At 37.7% G+C, this 23,906-nt stretch overlaps 1 protein-coding gene across 4 annotated transcripts in view; it reads right to left on the minus strand.

The window, feature by feature from the left end:
* Positions 1-23,906, minus strand: part of USH2A (usherin) — a 906,431-nt gene that overhangs the window by 246,970 nt on the left and 635,555 nt on the right. For all 4 annotated transcript variants that reach the window (XM_049868234.1, XM_049868232.1, XM_049868231.1 and 1 more), the window contains one exon: positions 21,991-22,103. In XM_049868234.1, coding sequence (XP_049724191.1) covers positions 21,991-22,103 — 113 coding nt within the window. The remainder of the gene's footprint in view (positions 1-21,990; positions 22,104-23,906) is intronic.

The raw sequence follows: 23,906 nt of genomic DNA on the forward strand, positions 1-23,906 counted from the left end.
CACATAAACATCAATATCCCAGGCATTAGTGAGCTGAAATGGACTGGTATTGGTCATTTTAAATTCAACAATCATATGGTCTACTATGCTAGGAATGACAACTTGAAGAGGAATGGCATTGCATTTATCCTCAAAAAGAACATTTCAAGGACTATCCTGAAGTATAACACTGTCAGTGATAGGAAAATATCCATATGTCTACAAAGAAGACCCGTTAATACAACTATTATTCAAATATATGCACCAATCACTAAAGCCAAAGATTAAAAAATTGCAGATTTTTACCAACGTCTGCTATCTGACATTGATCGAACATGTAATCTGGTTCCATTGATAATTACTGGTGACTGGAATGTGTAGGAAACCCTTGTGGTGTAGTGTTTAAGTGCTACGGCTGCTGACCTAAAGGTTGTCAGTTCAAATCCACTAGGCGCTCCTTGGAAACTCTATGAGGCAGTTCTACTCTGTCCTATAGGGTCGCTATGAGTCAGAATTGACTCAACGGCACAGGTTTCGGGGAATGTGTAAGTTGGAAACGGATCGGTATTTGGAAAATATGGCCTTTGTGACAAAAGCAATGCCAGAGATCGCATGACACAATTTTGGAAGACCAACGACTTCCTCGTTGCAAATATTTTTCAACAACATTAACAGTGACTATATGTGAGGACCTCGCCTGATGGAATACATAGGAATCAAATCGACTACATCTGTGGAAAGAGATGATGGAAAAGCTCAATGTCATTAGTCAGCCCAAAGCCAGGGGCCAAGTGCAGAATAGATCATCAAATGCTCATATGCAAGTTTAAGTTGATACTGAAAAAATTAGGAGCAAGTCCATGAGAGCCAAAGTGCAATCTTGAGTATATCGCACATACATTTAGAGACTATCTCAAGAATAGATTTGACATGACAAATACTAAAGACTGAAGACCAGACGAGTTGTGCAGTGACATCAAGGACACCAAACATGAAGAAAGCAAGAAGTCATTAAAAAGGCAGGAAAAAAAGAAGACCAAATTGGATGTCAGAAGAGACTCTGAAACTTGCTCTTGAACGTTGACTAGCTAAAGTGAACGCAAGAAATGATGAAGTAAAAGAGCAGAAGAGAAGCTTTCAAAGGCCAGCTCTAGAAGTCATACCCAGCACCCAGTGCTGTCGAGTTGATTCCGACTCCTATAGTAATAGTAAAGTATTATAATGATATGTGTAGAGGCCTGGAATTAGAAAACCAAAAGGGAAGAACGTGCTCAGCATTTCTCAAGCTGAAAGAACTGAAAAAAAAAATTGAAGCATCAAGCTGCAATACCTAAGGATTCTGTGGGGGAAATATTAAATGACATAGGAAATATTAAAAGAAGATGGAAGGAATACACAGAGTCACCGTACCAAAAAGGACTGGTCGACAATCATCCATTTCAGGAGACAGCATATGATCAGGAACCGATGGTAGTGAAGAAAGAAGTCCAAGCTGCACTGAAAGCATTGGAGAAAAACAAGGCTCCGGGAACTGACAGAAAACCAGTTTAGATGTTTCAACGATCAGATGCAGTGCTGGAAGTGCCTATACCAAGAAATTTGGAAGACAGCTACCTGGCCAACCAACTGGAAAAGATCTATACGCGTGCCTGTTCCCAAGAAAGGTGATCTAACCCAATGCAGAAATTATTGATCAATGTCATTATATCACGTTCAAGCAAAATTTTGCTGAAGGTCATTCAAAAGCAGCTGTAGCAGTATATTGACAGGGAACTGCCAGGAATTCAAGCCAGATTTAGAAGAGGCCCTAGAACCAGGGATATCATTGCTGATGTCAGATTGATCCTGGCTGAAAGCAGAGAATACCAGAAAGATGTGTTTTATTGACTATGCTAAGGCTTTCAACTATATGGACCATAACAAATTATGAATTACATTGCAGATAATGGGAATTCCAGAACACTTAACTGTGCTCATGAGGAATCTGTGCATGGATCAAGAGGAAATCATTTGAACAGAACAAAGGGATATGGCATGTTTTAAACTCAGGAAAGGTGTGTGTCAGGGTTGTATCTTTTCGCTGCACCTAATTCAGTCTGTATGCTGAGCGAGTAATCTGAGAAACTGGGCTATATGAAGAATGGGGCATCAGAATTAGAGGAAAACTCACTAACAACCTGCATTATGCAGATAACACAACCTTGCTTGCTGAAAGTGAAGAGGACTTGAAACACTTATGGATGAAGATCAAAGACCACAGCCTTCAGTATGGATAAACTCAACATAAAGAAAACAAAAATCCTCACAAGTGAACCAATAAGCAACATCACGATGAACAGAGAAAAGATTGAGGTTGTCAAGGATTTCATTTTATTTGGGTCAACAATCAACATCCATGGAAGCAGCAGTCAAGAAATCAAAGCACACATTGCATTGGGCAAATCTGCTGCAAAAGACCTCTTTAAAATGTTGAAAAGAAAAGATGTTACCTTGAAGACTAAGATGTGCCTGACCCAAGCCATGGTGTTTTCAATTACTTCACATGCATGTGAAAGCTGGAGGATGAATAAGAAAGAACGAAGAAGAATTGATATCTTTGAACTATGGTATTGGAAGAGGATATTGAATAGACCATGGACTGCCAAAAGAATGAACAAAACTGTCTTAAAAGAAGTACAACCAAACTCTCCCTAGAAACAAGGATGGCGATACTATGTCTTTCATAATCTGGACACGTTATTAGAAACTATCAGTCCCTGGAGAAGGATATCATATTTGACAAAGTAGAGGGTCAGGGAAAAAGAAGAAGACCCTGAACAAAATTGATTGACATAGTGGCTACAACAATGGGCTCAAGCATAATGGCAATTGTGAGGATGGTGCAGGCCCAGGCAGTGTTTTGTGCTGTTGTACATAGGGTCACTATGAGTTGGAACTGACTTGATAGCACCTAACAAAAACAACTATATCAAAAGTGCTCCCCCTTCTCTCTTCTCAAGGTTGTAATCATCAATGAGTATCAGTCTCTGTATATATATGTTCTTTTCTTCTTACAATGTGTGATTGCACAATATTTGTTTTGTTTTGATTGACTTATTTTACTTAGCATAATGTCCTCTAGACTCATCCATGTTGTCTTCTGAGGACTCATCATTATTCTTCATGACTATGTAGTATTCCATTGTATGTACCATATTTTGTTTATCCATTCATCTGATAATAAGCACTTAGGTTGTTCCCATCTTTTATATTGTGAATAATGCTGTCTGTTCATGTTTCTTTTACTAGATCTCTAGGGTATATACCTAGGAGTGAGATTGCTGGATCATAATATACTTCTATTTCTAGCTTTTTGAGGAACCACCGTACCATTTTCTATAGTGTTTGTACCATTTTACAGTTCACCAGCAGTGGATAAGGGTTCCATTTTCCGCACAACCTCACCAGAATTTGTTTTCTGATTTTTCTTTTTTAACCGTGTCATTTTTGTAGGGGTGAGATGATATCTCATCGTTGCTTTTTAAAAATTTTATTTATACTGTTGTTGTTGGGAATATACACAGCAAAACATACACCAATTCAACAGTTTCTACATGTACAATTTAGGGATATCGATTACATTCTTTGAGTTGTGTGACCACTGTCATCCTCTTTTTCTGAGTTGCTCCTCCCCCATTAACATGAACTCACGGCTCCCTAAGATTCCTATCTAATCTTTTAGTTGTTGTTGCCAATTTTATCCCATATAGATAGTTCTTAAAAGAACATAATGCTAAAGGCAGACTTTCTTACTAGTTAAGCTAAACTATTATTTGGTCTTAAGAAGACTTCAGGGGATATTTTTGTTTTCAGGTTTAAAGATTATCTCAGGGCAATATTTTCGGGGTTCTTCTAGCCTCCATGGCTCCAGAAAATCTGGATTCCATGAAAATTTAAAATTCTCTTCTGCATTTTCTCCCCTTTGATCAGGATTCTTCTAAAAAATATTTGCTTAAAATGTTAAAATGTTCAGTAATGGTAGCCAGGCACCATTCAGTTCTGGTCTCATGGCAAAGGACACAGTTGTTCATGGAGGCAATTAGCCACACATTCAATTTTCTCCTCCCATTCCTGACTCTGCTTCTTTCCCTGTTGCTTCAGGTGAATCCAGACCAATTGCTGTGCCTTGAATGGCCACCTGCAATCTTTTAAGACCCCAGGAACTATGCATCAAACTAGGAGATAGAACAGAAGCACCAAACAAGTTTTTAGGCCAATTAACTGGCATGTCCCATGAAACCATGTAGTTTTGATTTGCATCTCTCTAATCGCTAAGGCCACCAGGCATCTTACATGGAAGTGTAAGTTGACGCTGAAGAAAATTAGAACGAATCCCTGAAAACCAAAATACGACCTTGAGTATATCCCACCTAAATGTGGTGATCATCTTGAGAATAAATTTGATGTATTGAACACTAATAACTGAAGACCAGAAGAGTTGAGGGGAGACATCAAGAACATCATACATGAAGAAAGAAAAAGGTCATTAAAAAGACAGGAAAGAAATAAAAGGCCAAAATGCATATTAGAAGAGACTCTGAAACTTGCTCTTGAGCATTGAGTAGCTAAAGTGAACAGAAAAAATGATGAAGTAAAAGAGCTAAACAGGAGATTTCAAAGGGTGGCTCAAGAAGACAAAGTAAAGTAGTATAATGAAATGGGCAAAGACCTGGAGTTAAAAAACCAAAAGGGAAGAACACACTTGGCATTTCTCAAGCTGAAAGAAGTGAAGGAAAAAAATTCAGTCCTCGAGTTGCAATACTAGAGGATTCTACAGGGAAAACATTGAATGACCCAGGAAGCATAAAAAAAGATGGAAGGAGTACACACAAAGAATTGGCTGACATCCAACCATTTCAGGAGGTAGCATATGATCAAGAACTGATAGTATTGAAGGAAGAAGTCCCAGCTACACTGAAGGCACTGATGAAAACAAGGCTTCAGAAATTGACGGAATACCAACTGAGATGTTTCAAAAAATGGGTGTAGTGCTGGAGGTGCTCACTTGTCTATGCTATGCTATGAAATTTGGAAAACAGCTATTTGTGCCAATTCCAAAGAAAGGTGATCCAGTAGAATTGGGAAATTATGAACAATATCATTAATGTCTTATGCAAGTAAAATTTTGCTGAAGAGAATTCAGTACTTCGACAGGGAATTGCCAGAAATTCAAGCTGGATTCAGAAGAGGACATGGAACAAAGGATATCATTGCTGATGTCAGATGGATCTTGGCTGAAAGCAGAGAATACCATAAAGATATTTACCTGTGTTTTACTGACTATGCAAAGGTATTCAACTGTGTCTATCATAACAATTTATGGGTAACATTTTGAAGTATGCAAGTTCCAGAACACTTAATTGTGCTCATGCTAAACCTGTACATAGACCAAGAAGCAGTCATTCGAACAGAACAGGGGGGTGCTGCATAGTATAATATCAGGAAAGATGTGCATCAGGGTTGTATCCTTTCACCATACTTATTCAATATGTATGCTGAAAAAATAATACAAGAAGCTGGAAGATGAACAGGGCATCAATATTGGTGGAAGGCTCATTAACAGTCTGTGATATGCAGATGATACAACCTTGCTTGTTGAAAGTGAAGAGGACTTGAAGCACTTACTGATGAAGATCGAAGACCACAGCCTTCAGTATGGATTACACCTCAAAATAAAGAAAACAAAAATCCTCACAATTGGACCAATAAGCAACATCATGATAAATGCAGAAAAGCTGGAAGTTGTCAAGGATTTCACTTTACTTGGATCCACAATCAACACCCATGGAAGCAAGAGTCAAAAATAAAACGCCATAATGCATTGGGCAAATCTGCTGCAAAAGACCTCTTTAAAATGTTAAAAGGTAAAGATGTCACTTTAAAGACTAGGGTGTGCCTGACTCAAGCCATGGTATTTTCAGTCACCTCATATGTATGCGAAAACTGGACAATGAATAAGGAAGACTGAACAAAAATTGCTTCATTTGAATTATGATGTTGGCGAAGAATATCATATATACCACAGACTGCCAGAAGAATGAACAAAGCTGTCTTGCAAGAAGTACGGCCAGGATGCTCCTTGGCGAGACTTTGTCTCATGTACTTTGGACATGTTATCAGGAGAGACCAGTCCCTGAAGAAGGACATTGTGCTTGGTAAAGTAGGTGGTCAGCGAAAAAGAGGAAGGCCCTCAACAAGATGTATTGACCCAGTGGCTGAAACAATGGGCTTTAATGTAGCAATGATTTGTGATGATGGCATAGGACCTGGCAGTGTTTCATTCTTTTGTACACAGGGTTGCTATGAGTTAGAGCCAACATGACGGCAGGTAACAACAATGGCTAATGATTGGGAGCATCTTTTCATGTGTTTGTTGGTGGCTTGAACGTCATCTTTAGTGTACTGTCCATGTCCTTTGCCCATTTTTTAATTGGGTTGGCACTGGGTTGCTTGTCTTTTTGCTGATGAGTTGTTGAAGCTTCCTATATATTTTAGAGATTAGACCCTTATCAGATATTTCATTCCCAAAGATTTTTTCACAGTCTGTAAATTCTGTTTTTACTCTTTTGATAAAGTCTTTTGATGAGCATAAGTATTTAATTTTAAGGAGGTTCACGTTACCTAATTTGTCTTCTGTTGTTCAGGCATTTGTAGTTGTGTTTGATAAATCTTTTTTTTTTTTTTAATTTCCATAGTTTTGTCCCTATGTTATCTACCAGGAATTTCATAGTATTAGTTTTAACACTTGGGTCTTTGATTCATTTTAATTTAGTTTTTGTGTATGGTGTGAAGTACTTACCCTGTTTTATTTTTCTGTGAATGGATGTCTAGAAGAGACTGTTTCTTCTCCACTGAATGGACTTTGACCCTTGCCAAATATCAAATTTTTTTTTTTTTTGTCTATAGATGGATTTATTTCTGGGTTCTCGGTTATATTCCATTGGTCTATGTGTTTATCGTTGAACCAGTACCAGGCCATTTTGATTACTGTGACTGCATAGTATGTTTTGAGATCAGGAAGTGTGAGAACTCCTACTTTGTTGTCAATATTGCTTTGACTATTTGGGGCCTCTTTCCTTTCCATGGAAACCCTGGTGGCGTAGTGATTAAGTGCTACATCTGCTAACCAAAGGGTCAGCAGTTCGAATCTGCCAGGCGCTCCTTGGAAACTCTATGGGGCTGTTCTACTCTGTTCTATCAGGTCGCTATGAGTCAGAATCGACTCGACGGCACTGGGTTTTGTTTTGTTTTCCTTTCCATTAAAATTGGTGATGAATTTTTCCATTTCTGAAAAGGATGTTGTTGGAATTTGGATCAAGATTGCATTATATCTATAGATAGCTTTGGGTAGTATTGCATTTTTACAATTAAATGTCCCAATCCATATGTGCTGATTTTCTTCCATTTATGTAGGTCTCATTTAGTTTCTTTCAGGAGTGTTTTATAGTTTTCATTGTTTATGTCATTTACATTCCTGATTAGGTTTATTACTAGGTATTTTAGCATTTTGGGGGCTATTGTAAGTGGTATTGCTTTCTTGATTTCCTTTTGGAGTTCTCCTTGTTAACAGAAAGGAATCCAACTGATTTTCATGTATTGATCTTGTGCCCTGCCACTCTGCTGAATTCTTCTATTGGATTCCATAGCTTTCTTATAGAAATGTATCTTAATTTTTAGCCTGTATAGATTTCTTTCTACAATAACTTTTTTAATAGTATGGCCAGATATGTTTTGTGGTTAGAACTATAGGAAATGATGATTTCTAAAACATCATCATGTTCTTAAAGAATGTATATGATTCTCTAAAACTGACTCACAATCTCATCCTAAATGTAACTATACTTTTTTGGGGGTTAATTATACAATGAGGACATAACATCTGACTAAAACATTACTGCATTTTCAATGATCTATTAGTATTTTATTTGCTATAATGAATGAGATCATAATATAAAGCTGTTCGGAGAGGAGACAACCCTGAATAAAGATTTACTCTCAGGTTAATGTCATAGAACTTTAATTCTGCACATGGGTCTACTTGCCAGAATGACACAGCCTAGATCTCACACTTGTACTATCTTTAATAATTTCTCAGTAAGCTCTATAAGCAGAAACTAGTTAAAGTTTTTAATATAGCTCGAGAGATTTGGACATGACATATTCTTGCAGTTTAGTATGGTAAGTAAAGCCCACTGTTTGCAAAACCTTAGGCAAATGTAAAATAATTATTATTCTTTTCTCATTGTTTTCCAGAAAGAAGGTAGAACTCTGACACTCATGATTAATTTCCGTTTTGTAATTCCAGAATTTCCAAGCATAACAATTAGCCAGTCACACATAGTTGTAGGGTACCTTTTACATATAAAACTTTCCAGTAGGTACTTTGGATGAAAACAAGTATATCTGAGCTTTGTTTCTATATTTCAAAGATCTTAGTATCAAATCCTCATACTACCTTGTGTTTACCACTTTTCTGCTATTGTGTAAAATAATATCTTTGCAACACCTTTCATTTTAAAGAGAATATATCTTTTCTGGCTGGCTGGACATTACCAGAATTTCAAGTGACAACACGTATTAGGAATTCAATTAAGCACAAACATTTCCATTAAAAAGCAGCAGTCAAGGTAAACCTTGACATTTTAATAGACTACTAAAAAAAAGGAAAATTATTATTTCATTTTATTGTGGGTACAAACATAACACATTCAGTAATAAAACTCAAGATAGGAAATTAATGTCACCTACAAGAGAAAAGTTTCATAGGTGACTTGTGTATTCATTGCTATTATTATAAGGTCTTTAGCCAACTCTCAAAATTAATTCCTCTTTTGTATTCATAGTATAATCAACTACAGAAAAGGCTACATTTAAGTGACATGAAAGGGTCTGAATTATCCACAAAGCTGGTGAACTAGTAAGGTCGAGAAAACACAATGTAGAGGACCATGCCGATATGACTTCTCTTTCTCGCAAAACAGTAACTGAAGTGAAACAAAGTGTTTTTAGTGATAATATGAACAGTTTTGCTCTTGAGTGTTGTAGTCAGGCATATGAAGGTAAATGATCAGAAATGAGTAGAAAGTTTAACACCAATACATCTTTTAATAAAAACATGGCTGCAACATTTGGTTACTGACTGTGCACCCTCGATTGAATCTTTTTTGTGGATTTTTTTCTGAAGTGACCAGTAGAGTTTATTTAGTTCCTTGAGCACTAGAGACTGAAAGTTAAGCTACCTTAATAAAGTTTCTGATAAAAGTCATCATGTCTTCACACATTTTGGTATGTGGACTCATTGAGTTCAAACTCATTGAGTGGTCACACATTCTAGTTGAAGCAATTTCTTTTTAACTCTGTTGCATTGTTACTACATACTACTGTGGCCACCACCATTATCATCATCACTTCTGACTGTCACTTCCAGGTGTACAATAAAATTGAAGACTGTAAGGAGTATGGGAAAATCACTTTTTATCACCTGCCTTTACACTGGCAGATATCAAAATGATATTCAGGTCAAACAGAATTTTTATGAAGAGTTAGGATTCCCACGGACGCTCTTTAACATTTCATCTTTTGTTAGCTGTATTTTCCTCCTGTCTGTGATTTGTATTTTCATTCACTGATTGTGCTTGTGAGATGGTAGAAGCTTTAAACTAGATGTGAGTTTTCTATTTTGTTGGATATGGGATAAACTTTTTAATACTTAATCCTGAATCTTAATTACCAAAATGAGGCTGAAAACTAAAAATAATTCCAAAGCCATAAGATATCCCTGAGATGGTGTCAAGAGTTGAAGAAGGAACAGCCAAAAAAGTATGCTTAAGATGGTAGTAGGAGGAAAGGAAGGAGTTCCTGGTTAGTGCAAACGGTTAACATGCTCAGCTACTAAGGAAAAGGTCCACTCAGTGTTGTCTCAGAAGAAAAGCCTGGTGATCTACTTGCAAAAAACCAGCCACTGAAAATCTTCTGGAGCTTAGCTTTATTTTGACACTCGTGAGGTCACCATGAGTCAGAACTGACTCAGCGGTAAGTAGTTACGAAAAAAATAAGCCCTATTCCTCTTCGTAGCTCACTGAATTAACAAACTTCCATAAACTGATTACATAAACTTTAAATGATGAGAGCATGAATTTGTAGGCAGTGGTGGAAACAGGGAAGAAGCAATACATATGAGAAGATGCTCCAAGAGAAATTATCCTAAAACCGATGCTTACTGAACTCAAGGGATGAAAAAAAATCAAAGATAAATGTTCTTGATGGTATGCAGAACGGTGGTACATCTGCAGAGTTTGATGTTGGAAAAGATAAATTAGATATGAATTAACTTTTGAGGCTCGAGGTTATGGAAAAGATGGGTGGATATGAGAGCAGACAAGCAATTGGCAACTGGAGAAATGGGACTAGAGAAAGTAGAGACATTAGCATGACAAAACTCGTGAGAACGAAATATCTGAGCAGGAGGGCGAGCCTTAAGGAGTGCGTTTGGAATGCAACCAATAGAAGAAACCAAGAGTGATCAGAGAGTAGAGATAAAGCGGCAATTAAAGGCCAAACTGAATTAGGAGAGGAACGGTATTTTGCTGAGAAGCATTCCAAGGCTACTTCAGCACCTGAGCTTCTCCTGTGGGAGCTATGGGAGGAGAGGCCTGGGAAGAGTTTGGGAAGGAGGTGGGGAAATGGAAGTAGTATGGCAGAGTCTCAACAATCAGATCAATATTTTCTAAAATCTCCTAAATCAAACAATGAGTTTGATAATCAAAACTCATTGGCCATGAAAACAGTATTTCTTGAAAGTAATTTCTTGAAAGCAGTTACGATCCTAATGCCATTGTTGGACCTGTACAACAGTACTGAATATGCTGCAAATTCTCTAATTCCATCTCCTTTAAAGATTCAAGCAGAAAATCCCACTCCAAAATAAGAGCCCGTAATTTTATTCAAATGCACATTAGGATGCTACCATTAACACCTCTGATTTTCTGTGTTGTTGAGTGAGGGAATTCAGAGTATGAGTGAAGAAAAGGTGACCTGACATTGTACAACCTGCGGTCCAACATCTCCCTGTTAAAAAAAAATGGCTTTTTAAAAAACATAATTGTAAAATGACTACTTCAAAGCACAAGCTATGAGCCACTGAAAAAATTAGGGAGGAAAAATCAAGGCTAGAAGTAAGTCCTGATGTCTACTTTTATGGTATAAAAAATAGGGCCTCACATTTTCACCTCAGATTTGGTGAGAAAAAGGGGAAAGCTTTTTTTTTTTCTCCCCAAGCTGTGTCCTCTTGTGCCATACTAAACCCCAAGCTAAGTCATTTTCAAATACAGGAGGATTTAAGAACAATGATAGTAGTTTAATCTTCATTTACAAAGGCTTGGCCTGGGCTGCCATCATGCATAAAGACTTCTGAAAAGTTGGTGTGAAAAATGCTGTTTAGGTTATTCCGTCCTTGAGGCAAATTTTAAAACAATTATTTGTGAATGCTATGAAGACACTATACCTTAGACTTCTCATCAATAATACAGCCCCAAACTCAGAAAGCTGCCAAGGCTCCAACTGAAGGCAATGAAAGACATGATCTGCGTTCTCTCTCTGCTTTCCCTTGAGCCTCATGCCTGGAAATCATGCATTTTGGAACACTAGCAGTAATGTCACAAAACCTCTTCCTTGTTTATGTTCTTTTTTAGCTTATCCATTTATGGAAAATAAATAAAATTCACAGGCAGGCCAGTACCCAGTGAAGCTGTCAGCTGTAGTGTTTGTCATATTTCAATCAAAGCCTGAGCCAGCCAGCCATCTTTATCCAGTGCAGTCTCTACGTTCTCGAGGACCAGAATTAATGAATTAGCTATTGATTAAATTCCACTCTAGCAAATCCACCAAGGCAAATAAATGAACTACCAGGGCACGTGTAGGCCATGGCCAGACATGTCTGGGCTATTGATCAGTAGTTAGTATTCTCTGGGGATATAAAAGTAGCGGATGATAATATGACAAGTATAAAAATGCAATGTAGAAACAGAGTTTGTTCCTGGATGAGCAGCCTATAAAACTAGAAGCATCCACCTGATCTTTCTGCATTTGTGTGCTATGGCATCTTTGGTTAAGGTACAAAGGAGAACTATGCATAATTGTCTGCACTTCACACAGTATCGTCACAAGCAAGGCATAGGTTAAGACCAAAGGTAAGTTGATGCACCCCATGGGTATAATCAGGCTTACATGCTACCTGATATGTTATTAAAATACATGCATGTAAATTTCACTGACTACTGGATTTCAACAAAAACAAACAAAAATCTAAAGAATACATGTCATAATAGAAACCAAATAACTTTAAATGCCTTAGAAGTAAAAGTAAACCCAGTCTATTGACATTTTTCTGGAAGGATTTCGCATGTTGCTAATATAAAAGAGATGTTTTAGACCAAAGTAGAAATATACCTAACAAGTATACATTGCCAGAAGTATGATGGGATTACACAAACAATAATGTGCACACAGGAGGCTAACTACTTTGGTGCTGGTGTAATTTTGATTAATGGCTTGGCAGCCCATACCGGCTCGTTAGAGTCTTGCCTTTGGAAAATGTTACTCTGCTACGATGGATCATTTTAATAAAGGAAAGATTTTATATGCCAATATTTGGCTGTGAATGATTTCTATCAAGTTTTTGTTAGGTCTTCGACCAAAAAAAGAAAAAATCACCAAAAGCGTTGGAATAACATAAAATATGGTGTAGGGGGACTTCCTGTTCTGGCCAAGATGGAGCGAGCCCATTACCGCCACTCTCTCCCACTGATTGCAACTAACATCTCTGGACAAAGTACAAAAGCAACTACCTGAGGACTCTGAAATGTTCACTGTGGCAGACCGATCAGGAGGGGAGCCAAAACTTGAAGAACAAACCTAATAGGATGTGTTTCCCATTTTTTCCCCCTCTTTTATGCCTCAGCTTTAACTCAAGAGCAGCCCCAGTGTGGAACTGTGTTCTGGGCAAGCAAAATCTGGCAGAAACCGTCTTTCTGGCCAGAGTACCTGGAACAAAAAGGCCTTGTAAGCCAGAGCATGTGGGGGAAACCCCCATTTTGTTTTGTTTTGTTTTCCCTTTTTCCTCTGGCTGCTGCTCTGAGGGTGTGCTCAGTCACAGGGCTGCACTAGGGCAGATGTGGCTGTGTGGACAACTAACACTCCCCTCCAAAAACAAGTCAAAGAACCAAAAAACCAATGTTCTATTCAGAAGAACCCAGACGAGGGGCTCCTGTGGCCCAAAGGATGTGGGGGCTCTCACCTCATTGCCCCAAGGATTGTTTCAGTTGTGCAAATTGTGATACAACCTAGAAGCCAAAATTCTGAGAGAAACCATGGGAAAGGAATCTGAGAAAGGATGTCCACGAAAGCTGGAAAGTATGAGAGGACTCTGAAATAGGAGAAAACTAAGAGAGCCCCCAATTCTGTGTATGAACCAATGCAACACAAGGCAAAACATATCTAAAATTAACAAAACAAAACAAAACAAAAAACCACTGTCATACAAGCTCCTGCAGAAAATAGAAGAGAGAGGAACACTTCCAAACTTATTTTATTGAGCCAAAATTACCACAGTACCAAAAGCACACAAAACCGTTATAGACCAATTATCCTTTATGAGCAGAGACACAAATGTCCTCAACAAGATAACAGTAGATTAGACCCAGCAATAGGTTAATAAAATAATACATAACAACCATTGGGTTTATCCAGAGAACAGAAAGCTCATTCAATGTTTGAAAGTCAATCACTGTAATTAGCCATAACAACAATTAAACATGTAGAAAAAGTATTTGACACATTCAATATTTATATATGATTAAGACTCTCAGAAAAATAGTAGTAGAAGGGGAATTCCTCAACCTGATAAAGGAAATCTCCAAAAAATTAATAAAAAATTAATAGTAACCATCATATTTGACATATTTTAATGGTAAAAAACGGAAAACTTTCAGAGATTGGAAACAAGTCAAGGATATCAGTTTTTATCACCTTATTGAAGTATCCAGTGCAACAAGACAAGAAAAAGAACTAAAAGATGCAGATTGGAAAGAGAGAAAACCGCTCTTTTCACAGATGATATGATTTTCAATGTAGATCATAGGAATCTGCAAAGAAGCTTCTAGAACTAACCATGAGTTTAGCAAGGTCTCATGATAAAAGGCCAGTATACTAAAACCAATTGTGTTTCTTTTCACTAGCAATGAGCAGTTGGATTTCATTTTTTTTTTTAAGAACCACGAACAATACCAAATCAAAAAAATAGACAGTAACACCTCCAAAAAGAAATAATTAGGTATAAATATGATGAAATATACGCCATATCTGTATACTGAATTTCACAAAACACTGATGAAATAAGAGAAAGAGGATCCAAATAAATGGAGTAATATGTCATGTTCAAGAAGCCCTGATAGTGCAACAGTTAAGCGCTCAGCTGCTAACTGAAAGGTTGGTAGTTTGAAAGCTGCTCAGTGGAAGACCTGGCAATCTGCTTCCATTCCCCAAGAGTATGGCCCCCACGTGCCCTTTTAACTCTGTGCTGAAGTCACTCCTGAGGTTCACCTTTCAGCCAAAGATTAGACAGGTCTCTAGGGTCAACAATAACACACGTGAGGGACGTGCTTCATAGTTCAATCATGTACACAAGACTAATGGGCACACCAGCCCCAAAGCAAAGATGAGAAGGCAGGAAGGGACAGGAAAATTGGACAGATGGAAAATGGAACCTGGAATGGAGAAGGGGAGAATGCTGACATAACGTGGGGTTGGCAGCCAATGTCACACACACACACACACACACACACACACACAAAGATTACAGCCTAGGAAACACTATGAGGCAGTTCTATTCTGTCACATGGGGTCACTATGAATTGGAATCGACTCTATGGCACTTAACAACAACATAACGTGTTCACGAACTGGAACACTTGATTCTGTTGTCGTTTCTTCCCCAACTGATCTACAGAGTCAACGCGGTCCTAATTAAAATCGTAGATTTTTTTTGTAACAAGCTGATTTCAAAGTTTATATTGAAAGGCAAAGTAATGAGAAGAGCCACAGTAATTTTTTTAAAAGGAAGGTCAGAGTTGAAGGTCTCACGTCATATTATCTCACAGCTTACTACCAAGCTATAGTAATCAAGGATGTGTGATATTGGTAAATAAACACACACACAGATCAAAGGAACTGAATAGAGTCCAGAAATGATTTACTCTATGTGTTTAACTGATTTTTGACAAAGATCCAAAAGCAATTCAATGAAGAAAAGATAGTCTTTCCAAAAGATTGTACTGGAAAAGTTGGACATCCATTTGCCAAAAAAATTAACCTTGACCCATTCCTCAGTTTATACAAAAATTAACAAAAAGGAATCACAGGCTTAAATGCAAATTGTAAAAGTGTAAAAAGGCCAGAAGAAATGACAGGAGAAGCTCTTTGTGCTCTTGGATCAGGCAAAGAGTTCTTAGACAACAACAAATGCACAATCCATAACATTTAAAAAAAAAACGATAAATTGAACTTTACTGAAATTTCAAATTTCTGTTCTGTAAGACACAACTAATGGAATGAAAAGAAAAGCCAGATTGAAGGAAAATATATACAAATCACATATCTAACGAAAGACTTGTATCTGAAATATTTTTAAAACTCTCAAAACCAAACAATGAGATAACACATAATCTAATTAACACATTGGTAAATTATTTGAATAGGCACATCACCAAAACAGATAAACAAATCTCAGATAAGCAATGCAAAGACGATTGATATCAACAGTCATGAAGGAAATGTAAATTAAAACCACAAGGAGACACCACTACACACCTATTAAAATGGCTGTGAAAAAAGTGGGAAAATCCTTCCAGCATCTCAAGTGCTGGCAAAAATGTGGGGTAGCTAGAACTCTCATATAATGCTAGCAGGAATGTAAGAAGTTTGTCAGTTTCATATAAAGTAAAACATAAAATTATGATATGATTCAGCGATCCCACTCCTATTTACCCAAATAAAATGAAAACTTACATTCACACAAAATCTGAATCTGAATGTGTATAGCAGCTTTATTCATAGTAACCAGGAACTGGAAACTACCCAAACTGTATACAAGTCGTGTAATTTTGGAGCCTTGGTGGTGTAGTGGTTAAGAGCTTGGCTGCTAACCGAAAGGTTGGCAGTTTGAATCCACTAGCTGCTCTTTGGAAACCCTAGCGGTCAGTTCTACTCAGTCCTATACATTTGCTATGAGTCAGAATTGACTCAATAGCAATTTGTGTGTGTGTGTGTGGCATATTGATAAAAATGGAATATTACTTGGCAATAAACAGTAACTACTGATATGTACAATAACATGGATGAATCTTAACTGAAAGAGGCCAGACTTAAATGGCTACATATATGACAATTATATGACAAGGCAAAACTACACAAGTGAGAACAGAGCAATGGATGCCATGATTTGGGGGGTAAGGAAAAGGGGTTGGCTAAAAAGGGAATATTTCAACATAATAGAACTGTTCTATATCTTGATCTGGTAATGTTTACACACCACAACTCTATGCATTTATCAAAACTCAGAACTGTAGCAAAGAATGAATTTTCCTGCATATAAATTAATAACAAATTTAAAAAGTTTAAGGGAATAATTGCAAAATAAACAAATTCATAAAACCCAGAATCCTTTCAGAAGTTTATTTACTTCATTATTAAAAGTAGGCTGTTCTCTTCACAGCCTTGTCAGTTTTTAGTAGGACCTGTATTTTTTCTCTTTGCATGTAATAAATTGCCTTTATAGTAATCTCAGATTTAATTAAAATTGCATATGGAGTTTCAAGACGAAAAGTTTTTTTTTGTCGTTGTTGTTTTGTTCAGTTCAGAATTTTGAAGGCATTGCTCCATTGTCTTTTAGCAGTGAATACTGCAGGCGCCATTCAGATTTCCAGTGCAGCATGTACAGGGTCTGTCTTTTATTCCTGGAACTTTTTTTTTTTTTAATTTTTATTGTGCTTTAAGTGAAAGTTTACAAATCAAGTCAGTTTCTCATACAACTTATATACACCTTGCTATATACTCCTAATTGTTCTACCCCTAATGAGACAGCCTGCTCCTTCCCTCCACTCTCTCTTTTCATGTCCATTCCACCAGCTTCTAACCCCTTCTGCCCTCTCATCTCCCCTCCAGATAGGAGATGCCAACATAGTCTCAAGTGTCTACTTGATCCAAGAAACTCATTCTTCACCAGCATCTTTTTCTATCCCATTGTCCAGTCCAAACCCTGTCTGGAGAGTTGGCTTTGGGAATGGTTCTTATCCTGGGCCAACAGAAGGTCTGAGGGCCATGACCACCAGGGTCTTTCTAGTCTCAGTCAGACCATTAAGTCTGGTCTTTGTACCAGAATTTGGGGTCTGCATCCCACTGGTGTCCTGCTCCCTCAGGGGTTCTCTGTTGTGTTCCCTGTCAGGGCAGTCATCAGTTCTGGCCAGGCACCATCTAGTTCTTCTGGTCTCAGGCTGATGCAGTCTCTGGTCTATGTAGCCCTTTCTGTCTCTTGGACTCATAATTACCTTGTGTCCTTGGTGTTCTTCCTTCTCCTTTGGTCCAGGTGAGTTGAGACTCATTGATGCATCTTAGATGGCCACTTGCTAGTGTTTAAGACCCCAGATGGAGAGGCTGGTTCTTTTTTTTTTTATTATTCTTTTTTTTAATAATTTTTATTTTGCTTTAAGGGAAAGTTTACAAATCAAGTCAGTCTCTCACACAAAAACCCATATACACCTTGCTACACACTCCCAATTACTCTCCCCCTAATGAGGCAGCCCCCTCTCTCCCTTCACTCTTTTCATGTCCTTTTCGCCAGCTTCTAACCCCCTCCACCCTCTCATCTCGCCTCCAGGCAGGAGATGCCAACATAGTCTTAAGTGTCCACCTGATCCAAGAAGCTCACTCCTCACCAGCATTCCTCTCCAACCCATTGTCCAGTCCAATCCATGTCTCAGGAGTTGGCTTCAGGGATGGTTCCTGTCCTGGGCCAACAGAAGGTCTGGGGGCCATGACCACCGGGGTCCTTCTAGTCTCAGTCAGGCCATTAAGTCTGGTCTTATGAGAATTTGGGGTCTGCATCCCACTGCTCTCCTGCTCCCTCAGGGGTTCTCTGTTGTTTTCCCTGTCAGGGGAGTCATCGGTTGTAGCCAGGCACCATCTAGTTCTTCTGGTCTCGGGATGATGTAGGCTCTGGTTCATGTGGCCCTTTCTGTCTCTTGGGCTTGTAATCACCTTACGTCCTTGGTGTTCTTCATTCTTCTTTGATCCAGGTGGGTTGAGACCAACTGATGCATCTTAGATGGCTGCTTGGTAGTGTTTAAGACCCCAGACTCCACTCTTCAAAGTGGGATGCAGAATGTTTTTGTAATAGATTTTATTATACCAATTGACTTAGATGTCCCCTGAAACCATGGTCCCCAGACCCCTGCCCCTGCTACGCTGGCCTTCGAAGCATTCAGTTTATTCAGAAAATTTCTTTGCTTTTGGTTTAGTCCAATTGTGCTGACCTCCCCTGTATTGTGTGCTGTCTTTCCCTTCACCTAAAGTAGTTCTTATCTACTATCTAATTAGTGGATACCCCTCTCCCACCCCGCTCCCTTCCCCCTCATAACCACAGAAAAAGTTTTCTTCTCAGTTTAAACTATCTCTCAAGTTCTTATAATAGTGGTCTTATACAATATTTGTCCTTTTGCAACTGACTAATTTCACTCAGTATAATGCCTTCCACAGCAGTGGGTGGGTTTTTATTATGCCTTCCAGGTTCCTCCATGTTATGAACTGTTTCACAGATTCCTCACTGTTCTTTATCAATGCGTAGTATGGAATAATTTTTAATGTACCTTTTTATCCTGATATTGTGAAATTTCCGATAACATACCTTTATATAGCTCTGTTTTCAGTCATTGTGTTGGTATCTATGGAATTTTTTAATCTACAGACCAGTGACTTTGGTTCTGGGATATTTTCTTGTCATCTTTCTTTGAAGATTTTCTTCTCCTTCCTTGAACTCTCATTATTCAAACATTTCACTTCCTGGATTTCTTTTTAATTTTTTCAATGCTTTTCTTTCTCTCTTCTTTTTTTGACACCTTTATCTTTTAATGTGTTTTCGGAGACATGCCCTCAAATTTTATTCCAAAGTTTCAATTCTGCTTTCACATTTTATTTTCCAGAATTTTTTTTTTTTGGAAAACACTTTGACTCTTTTTGAAGCATCCTGTTTTTGTTTTCTGGATAGAGGATCTACTTTTATCTCTTTGAGGTTATGATACTTTTTCCTCCCCCTTGCATTTTCTGTTCTATTGAATCATTTCATTCTTTTGTTGATTTTAGTCTCCTTTTTATCTTTAAAAGTGATGCACCAGAAATAGTTGACTATAAGTTTTATGTAGATAGTTAAGACTTGTTGATTTGTGTACTTCCCTACTGGTGACCAGGTGGAAAAATTTTTTCTCTTAGGTGGTCCTATGTGCTAGTGTCTGGAGGTACTTTATTTGGGGCCATTCAGGCTTTTCCAGAGAATAATGTCCAATTTCCTGTCTGTAGGCATTTATGACAGACTACTTGTTAATGAGAGAAGAACTGGGAAAGCAGCTGAGGCTTCCACCACTCAGGTTGTATTTGTCACTTTATCACCATTTTTACCTCTGTCTCTCATCCCACCTTTCCACTGTGCCTAGTCATTCAAATTTCTAAATGTCTCTGGTTCAGTTTTTCAAAAGAAGAAACTTTTGATGCCCTGGTGGGTGGAGTTTGCCTCATAGAAGAGGAACAATAAATACCGGATGCCTAGTGTAGCCACAGAAAACCTTGAGTTTCAGCCACTTATTTTTAGACTTTCAGGTAATCCCCTGATTTCAGTTTAGAAGCTTACACCATCTCCCTGCTCTTCCCAATCCTTAAAGGTTCTTAGTGCTCAGCCTCTCAGGGTCTCTGCAGGGCGATGAGCTTGATTCCTGTCATTATCACTCTCTGCCAACATACTGGTTATAAATCTTTCCACTGTACCAAGTCATTTGCCTCTTACTGTCAAATATGGCTTCCGAAATGGTGTTGACATCTCTTTTTCTGTTGTTGTCTTCTCTCTTCTTACTTCCTCTTGTTTTTTTAAATAGCTTTTAACATATTTTTGCCATCAACTTAAAATGTTTGGGGATAAGCAATCTTTAACCGGACTGAAAAAGACTTGTCCTATTACCATCTGCAAGGGTCTTCTAAAGGAAAAGATACCCGAGAGTCAAAGGCATTACAGACATTTGTTTAATTTCTTATAAAGCTTAAAGATTATTTTTAGTTACGTATATATGTAATCCAAGATATACTCCTCTATACCATCACCTGGGCTTGAGTCATGGGGCTGCTAACAGACAAGAAATCTGACAATATCCACCTACCCAAGTATAATTCTTCCTGAGTTCTTCAAGGCTGAACTCAAATGTCATATCCTCTATGAAGCTTTCACAGATAATCCTGGGTAGAGTTTGGTATTTTTCTCTTTATGCTTTTCCTGCACATTTCAAACCTCTAATGCAGTATTTTTCATATTGTTCTGTAATTATTTGTTTAGGGCAGTGTTTCCCACAGTAGACTGGAGTGACCCTATAGAACAGAGTAGAACTGCCCCACAGGGTTTCCAAGGAGAGGCTAGAACTTCCAGTCTTTTGGTTAGCAGCTGAACTCTCAACCGCTGCACCACCAGGGCTCCTTGCAAAGTTAGGAACCATGTTTTATACTTCTTTGTATCATTTCTGCCTTAATTATAGCCATAAATGTATTTGCCGAAAGAATAAACAAAGGTCTCTGGCGCCCATTTAACTTGACCACTTCCCTCTGCATAGCAAGTAATCTTGCTGACAGGTGATGATGAACCAGCTGAAAAAAAAGACTATCAATTACACAGAACATCAACAATTAGGTCAGCATCTATCCTGTGTGGAATAAAGGAGGTGCTCCAGAAGGTAAGGTTTTACCCTGAACAGCTAAGAACCTAGTTACTGGGGTTTTTCTAATTATTTTAATCACTAGGGTCTCTATAAGTCGGAATCAACTTGACGGCACTGGGTGGGTTTTTAGTCTCTAAGATCAGTACAGATATTTTTGTTATCAATTAAAATTTAAAAAAAAAATGAAATTTCATTATGCCACAGAGGAGTCTTTCAGAATTTATGTATTTTATTATTTTTAGTAAGTGTGTGTGTGTGTGTGTGTGTGTGTGTGTGTGAAAAGCGATTCCTTTGTCTAGAGCAAAAGTATGATGTGGGAGCACTCAGATTTCTTTCTCTAGCCTCAACTTGATGTAGAGGAATGAACAATTATCATCACATTTTTAGCTTCGGAAATTTGACGTTAAACATTCTTCTTATTGCTAATTTTGAATTGTAAAGGGACTCGCTTTCAAACTATGGTCATTTCTCAGTAACAAAAGAATACAGAAAAATAAACGGATTCTACCAAGACTCTGATAAAATTGATAATGTTGATTCAAAGATTACCTCCCCTGTTTATTTTACAGGTATTTCTAGCTTCAGGGCAATCTGATATATGTAAATCCAATTTTTTTTTCCAAAGAGATTAAGTTAGAAGGCAGTCATTCTAATTAAAATTGTGTTCTTTGCCTCATAGAAGGATTCACTGAAGGACACATTTAAATAAAAAGGCTCTTTAGTGCATTTAAGTATTTGCTCATAGATTACTAAGTAATGGGAAATGAAGCTGGGTAGTCAGGGAAATCCAAGCTTAAATGTTCAGGGAATCTGGCCAATGAAGATGAACACCTGTACAATAATATCAAAAATTTGATTTACAAGCATATTTAAAGCCACTTAAATAAGATTGTCATGGCTGGGAGAATACCGTTGGTTTCCATTTTCATTGCTTAGGATCAGCGTTCTGTACCTTGAGGTGATGCCATGAACTGTGGGTGTTGGTATATCATCCGGAGTATCTTCTACAGTGGTGATTTGGGTTCCGTTGCTTTTCACACAGGCGTACATTGTGCAGACCTCAACCTGCAAACATTAGTTTAGAAAAGAATAAATCCAGCCATTTTCAAATGCAGACTGATGATGGGCCGAATCCCACCCACGCTCACTTCATATGAATCTCTTCTAGTGCTCTACAGCCTCTTGGGGTTTAATAAATATTCAACTTTGATGTTAATTGACTCCAGTGGGACAGGCTCAGAGTAGAGTGCAGAATTGGGCTCAGAACAATTGATTTAGCGGCTAAAATGGCAAGGCTTGGTCTCTGGTTCCAACCATTCAGAAAAAGACAGACATATTAATCTACCCCGTGCACAGTCAAGGAATGGAAGGTGCCTAGGAGACAGTTTGCAAACAAAATAGGTTATCGCTGTATACGGCTCCCTAGATCTATACCCAAGCAGTGTAATGATGATATCTTCTGGAAGTTGTGACACCTTACAACAAATAGCCGAAATGCTAATGTGTAATAGAAGAAAAATGAGGGCTAGAGAAGGCTTCCAATATGGTGGAGCTATTTTATATCCATTTGTTCCAGCATCAATTGTGTTTTTACCTTAATCACAGCAGAAAATCATCATTCATTCCTTTAATTCTGTCACCTAATCTGAATAAAAAGTAAGTAGGGTGGAATAACTAGAGATTAGAAATGGAGATCATCAAACATGAGTAACACAAAAGGGTTATACTCAGCAAGAGGGAGGGGAGACAAATGAACGTACGAAAGATTGCTCATGGGACATCCTCGAAACTACATCATTCTGCTCTCAATTAAAGGAGAGACCAAAGAGGAGCTGTACTTTTTCCAGTGCTAATTTATTTCCAGCATCTAATACATAAATGCAGGAGGGAAACGGGATACTGTGAATCTTAAGTACTAATGCTGAGCTTTTAAGTGAAGCAGTTCTCTTGCTTCATTGGCATTTAGGAAAGACAAATGTGATTCTTACTGTATTTATTTATAGATGTGACATTTTATTCATAGGGCAGTTTGCACCTGAATGGGAGTTGAGGCATATTTTTATAATGCTGGTTAAGCATGTCATTTACTTAGGCCATAGGTTATTTTGCTGTAATACTTAGTAGATATTTAAACTCTTTCAAGACCCTCTGCTCTGAGTATGACCAACTAAACTCCAAATAACTTAAAGGCAGAAGAGCATAAAATAGACTTACTATAATACAATTAAGGAAAATAAAATATTACACATACTGGAAATAGTTGACTATCTGATGCATAATGGGATAGCTCACAATCAACTTAACTGAATGTATTGTGTAACTAATACGTGCCAAATACCATGGTAGGTGCTTGCACAAATTATTTTATTGAGTCCTTACAACTCTATCTGCACAAGTTTGTAAATTGGGGCTCAGAGAAATCAGGGCATATGATCAAGTTGGTAATATTTGAGATAATTAATTTGAGGGCTATAATACAGCCTGTTGCCTTATCATCTGAATGTTAAGCATTTCTAAGTGCTTAATATAAACTATTTAGCTGTATTCAAATATTTCTCCAGAAAGCTTTTTTTTTTTTTTTTTTTTGACATCAGAGAAATGTGTCAATATTTTTCTCAGTTTTACTAAAATAATATTCCAAGACTTCATCTTTGGAGCATATTTCTGGTACTAAAGTTGTTTTGCATAAAATGTGAATGAAACACAAATATGAAGGTTTACCATGTTCATATTAAAGAGAAATAAAATTGAACCAACATTAAAACTTGATCTTTTTAAAAATATATATGTAAAAGGATTTATTTAAAAAGTAGCTATTTGGGTACATTTATGTGTCCACTTTACAATTAGTAGTTCTTTTACAGAGGG

The sequence above is a fragment of the Elephas maximus genome, chromosome 24 (assembly GCF_024166365.1).
Source record: "Elephas maximus indicus isolate mEleMax1 chromosome 24, mEleMax1 primary haplotype, whole genome shotgun sequence".
NCBI classification, from domain to species: domain Eukaryota; kingdom Metazoa; phylum Chordata; class Mammalia; order Proboscidea; family Elephantidae; genus Elephas; species Elephas maximus.